Source organism: Octopus bimaculoides, chromosome 6 (genome assembly GCF_001194135.2).
Source record: "Octopus bimaculoides isolate UCB-OBI-ISO-001 chromosome 6, ASM119413v2, whole genome shotgun sequence".
Lineage (NCBI taxonomy): Eukaryota > Metazoa > Mollusca > Cephalopoda > Octopoda > Octopodidae > Octopus > Octopus bimaculoides.
Genome location: NC_068986.1, coordinates 95,045,997 through 95,051,437, shown reverse-complemented (window position 1 = coordinate 95,051,437; position 5,441 = coordinate 95,045,997). Strand labels below are relative to the sequence as shown.

General features: G+C 38.9%; 1 protein-coding gene across 4 annotated transcripts in view; it reads left to right on the top strand.

Moving 5' to 3' along the window:
* LOC106883920 (uncharacterized) overlaps positions 1–5,441 on the top strand; it is a 48,565-nt gene that overhangs the window by 24,998 nt on the left and 18,126 nt on the right. For all 4 annotated transcript variants that reach the window (XM_014935059.2, XM_014935060.2, XM_014935058.2 and 1 more), the window contains exons 4-5: positions 1,072–1,251; positions 4,860–4,967. In XM_014935059.2, coding sequence (XP_014790545.1) covers positions 1,072–1,251; positions 4,860–4,967 — 288 coding nt within the window. The remainder of the gene's footprint in view (positions 1–1,071; positions 1,252–4,859; positions 4,968–5,441) is intronic.

Sequence of the window (5,441 nt, the reverse complement as noted above, 5' to 3'; positions counted from 1 at the left end):
GTGTGTGTGTGTGTGTGAGTGTGCGTGTGTGTGTGCGTGTGTGTAAGTTTGCATATATATACGTAGATATATATACGTTCTTTCACTTGTTTCAGTCATTTGACTGCAGCCATGCTGGAGCACCGCCTTTAGTCGAACAAATCAACCTCATGACTTATTCTTTACAAGCCTAGTACTTATTCTATCAGTCCCTTTTGCCGAACCGCTAAGTTACGGGAACGTAAACACACCAGCATCTGTTGTCAAGCGATGTTGGGGGGGGGGATAAACACAGACACACAAACACACATATATACATATATACGACGGGCTTCTTTCAGTTTCCGTCTACCAAATCCACTCCCAAGGCTTTGGTCGGCCCGAGGTTATAGTAGAAAACGAGGTTTCGTTCTCTAATTGGAGTAATTTCCAAAAGTTTTCTAACGTTGATTCTTCATATTTTATTTTGGATTTACTGCTGTAAAATGGCGTAGATATGAAAAGTTATATAAATATATTATGTATATGACTTTAGTTATAGAACGATGTTCGAAAAATTCAATGATATTTTTCATTATTGGTGGAGATTAGATGTTAATATGGGATGAACTATTTATTCACTTCGCTAGACGATCGTTTCGTACAGAAAGACAATAAATTCATTTTAAGAATCTGAGTTGTCAAAGAGTACTCGTCAGTAGTACAAGAAAAAACGAGAACTTAATAAAGAAAAACGTTAACTTTAGAATTACATGGGTATTGTGCTCTTACTAATTTATAATGTGTGATTATTCTAGGAGTCGTGTCTATTTAAAACAAGACTGCTCGGATTGTACCGGTAGACTTGGTGTTTGACATCCCTTCGAAGGATTTCGATCCTCACCTCTTTTATATATATATATATATATATATATGTATATCACCAGTCACTGCATTTCCCACCCCCACACTTTGTGCACCCATGTGAAGTCTCCATTCCCTAGTCACGCTTCTCTGGCAATACCTTACACCTTATATTATGATCTCGTACCATATATTTTTATATGACGTTGGTAGTACAATCACTTGTATTCCCTCTCCCTATATTTCTAGTGCAGAGATATATTCGAAGAGAATGTAGTTTTGAGCTCGCTGGATTTGTTAAAAGTTGACAATATGTTTTCGCTAATTCCGAAATTAATAAAGTCGATGGAATACTTCTTGGCTGAATTGAATGCAGCATTGAAGAACTGGTCAGAAAATAGCTCTCTGTCCGGTGCGTACAGCAATATTGTAAGTATGAATATTTATCATTTGGCAAATGCACTTGCATATACAAAAGTACTGACATTTTGTTTTTAACCCTTGGTTAATAATAGGAAGAAGAGCGGCACTTATGTAGGGTCATATTAACATCATTGTCTGTCCCTTAACAAAGTAATGTGCTAGGACCTTTAGATGAATCTATTGACAGCAAGCCACAGCATCAATTGGTTAGCATTGGGCTCTTACACATGGATAACACTGGTGTTACCATATCTTTGCACTCGTAACTTTTAGGGCCCTTAGAAACTGTGAGAAGGGTGGTATAATGTTATATGCAAACTGGAGAGATGGCTAACATGCTTGCAACAAAGTGCAGTCCGTTGAAAGCAACTGAGGGCCAGGTAGCAGTGATGTTAAATCAAGTGATAAATTTAGTCTCTCGCACAAAGCCAAGCATCGTCCATTCTAACTTACAGTTGACTAAGGACTTTCCATCAACCGAAAATCCCTCACAAGACTTGACTGAGACTTTCTTAGAAGAGACTTTGTCCAATATACGAAAAAGCAGGATGGATCGAGAGCCACCTGATCGCGGTGCGAACCTGTTAATCACACGTCAATCACCTGTTAATGTTCAACAGACAAATTCGAGAAAGGATTTAAGAAGAAAAAACATTTAAGAAGGAAATATGTGTTTGTAGCTCTACAGATCGTAGCTGATCCTCTAATTATCCTGTAATCTCTTAGATTAGCCTACTCCCCAGTAAATTAATTAAAACAGAGATTGTTTGGACTATCAGCATTATCTTAGATATTTTAATTTGATGCGCTACACATTTATCGATATATTACATACATATAAACATATACATACATGTACTTATGTATACATACACGCATACATACTTACGTACATACACACACACTTACACACGCACATACACACACACAAACACAGACAAACGCACACACACACACACACAAGCATATACACCCATATACACCCCCACAGGCGCACATTTATTCTTAAGAGTTCCTGCAGGGATGATGAAAGACTGATTTACCTTTTATCCTTCCGACAACGATGTAAAAGACCACACCAGGGTGGTGGTAGCGGAACAGTTTGAGAATCTGGAAGAATATTCCAAAAATAGCTGGACAATGTAAAAAATTATAAGCATGAATTCGTCAGTCATACAACCATTTGGTTGAAGAAAGCATAATTTTCGTCTCTCGGAAATTATTGTTCTGTTAAAGTCTTTTGCTAGTTTGAATAAGAATTCGAAGCAGGTGCATTCCTTCAAACATTTCCAATACCATTTATTGAGGAATTTCCAGCTAAAAATCGGTTAAAACAATTTATTCACTGCATTGTTGGCACTCCGTCGCTTACGACATCGAGGGTTCCAGATGATCCGATCAACGGAACAGCCTGCTCGTGAAATTAACGTTCAAGTGGCTGAGCACTCCACAGACACGTGTACCCTTAATGTAGTTCTCGGGGATATTCAGCGTGACACAGTGTGACAAGGCTGACCCTTTGAATTACAAGCACAACAGAAACAGGAAGTAAGAGTGAGAGATAGTTGTGGTGGAAGAGTACAGCAGGGTTCGCCACCATCTCCTGCCGGAGCCTCGTGGAGCTTTACGTGTTTTTGCTCAATAAACACTCACAATGCCCGGTCTGGGATTCGAAACCGCGATCCTATGACCACGAGTCCGCTGCCCTAACCACTGGGCCATTGCGCCTCCACATTCGCTGCATAATGGATGTTTAATAGTCAGAAAGCAAAAGTCTGTGGTAGGTTAAGGTAATCAGGAAACCATTCGAAAGAATGTCAAACATGCTAGCATCAAGAAATATCAATATCGAAACCGGAAAAATAGCAAAGTGTTGCGTGTGTGGTTTACTTTACTGCATGGAGTTAAGATAAAGGCATTAACAACTATATTAGTTTCAATTTTGGGGGCAAGGCCAGTAATCTCGTGGTGGGGGCAAGCCTGAAGGAATATTAAGCAAAGTAGACCTCGGGGGAATTTGAACTCAGAACGTAAAGACGGACGTAGTGCTGCTAAGCGTTTTATTGGTCGTGCTAACGATTCTGCCAGCTCGCCTCCTTCACATTAACAACTGTATTGCCAAGTAGATTAGAAGTCTTTGAGATGTGGGCATATAAAAGACTTTGGCGAATATCAGGGATAGAATTTTGACAATTAAAATTTTTAAAATTCCCCCTCATCGCATATACTGTATCATATTGGGGTTGAATCATCAAAAAGCAGTATATTATAGAAGTCAGAATACATCAGGAAATTATCTTTTTATAAGAATTCGACTGAATGTATAAAACATGCCAGTTTCCCGTTCATTATCTCTCGTCATATACATACATACATACATACATACATTCATACATACATACATACATACATACACACATGTTATGTTTCTGTGGACGACGTCACACATGTGATTAGCAGCTGTCCTAAAATGTCGTCACGGTACTACCTCCCTATGCGGCACGATGTTGTTCCTATAACAGTTTACAATGCCATCTGCAAAAAAGACTGTCCTGAAATAAACCTAGAAAATCCTTCTGCTATGGAATGCATTCATAAACACCAACTCAAAGAATACAGGTGGAATATTCCCATCAAAACGTCTGTCAAATATAAACATGACAGGCCGGATATTGTTGTTTGGGACAGATGGGCAAAAGTATGTACCGTCATAGAGGTCAGGTGCCCTGCAGATATAAATATCTCTTTGAAAATCAAAGAAAGAGAGGAAAACTATGGACATCTGCTTCAAAACCTCCAGCTTCTATATCCAGACTATGAATTCATATTCATACCAATAATAATTAGAGTACTAGGTTTTGTTAGTAAATGCTTTAAAGAAGAATCTGGATAAACTGGGATTTTCAGAAAGCGAAATCGACTGACTAATTCGTACATTACAAATGCAATCTGTGAGTGGAACAGTAAAAATATGTAAGACTTTTCTCAAGTTCCAAATGCGAATTTGTCTGTGTTAACTACATCCCAAAGATGGGGTCTTGTAGCTTTGTTGGAAACCGGCTCCCTCCTCAGTGGAATATTTATAATAATTAAAAAATAGAAGGTGTATACTGGCACTCCAGTTGATCCGGGCAACGCAACAGCCTGCTCGTGAAATTCCCGTGCAAGTGACTGAGCACTCCACAAACACTTGTACCCTTCATATAGGGAGACTCAACATGACACAGAATGTGTTAAGGCTGGCCCTTTGAATTACCGGTGCAACTAATTTTTTGCCAGCTGAGCGCACTGGAGTAGCGTGAAATAAAGTATCATGTTGAAGGACACAAAGCATCACCGGGAACCGAACTCATGACCTTACGATAGTGAGCCGAATATCCTAACCACTAAGTCAGGCGCCTTCTCTACATACAAACATACATACATACATACATACATACATACATACATGTATGCATGTATAGGTATATTTATATGTGTGTATATATATATCCAATTTTTGTGTGAAATGTTTGCATATAACTATAAAGATCTTGCATGCTATTCTTACTTATCGATTACATGTTATTTCCACGGGCCATTGCCAACGTCACAACTATTTTTCTCATCTCCAGATGTCGAACGTAGCTTTATTTTATGAATACAATAGCACCATAGCCATCGTATTGAATATACTACAGGGTAATGAAGGAATTGAGTCCTACGACGCCACAATGAAGAAGGTAATATATAATATTATATAAGACACACACACACACACACACACACACACACACACAAACACACACGCGCGCACACAATTCAAATAAACGAATAAAATTAACGGACAAGAAGAGGACGTATACAAGAAATGTATTAGGTTGAAAAGAGAAAGTTTTGACGTTTCGAGCATAGTTCTTCGTCGGAAAGGAGAAAGGGAAAAGTCCACAGAAGGAAAAGAAATCTCCAGTAGCACGTGATTCCATGCTACTTCAAGTTTCGCAGCCCCCTAACGGGAACCCGACACCTTCAGGCTTCTGGAAAGACGAGAAGCCTGAAGGAGTCGGGCTCCCGTTAGGGACCTGCGAAACTAGAAGTAACACGGAACCGAATCAAACTGTTTTAGATAATACATGTAACACCTACTAAATGTGTTAAGTGCCCTTTGTTTTCGCTTGTCCACTCACTCGTGTATATATATATATATATATATATAT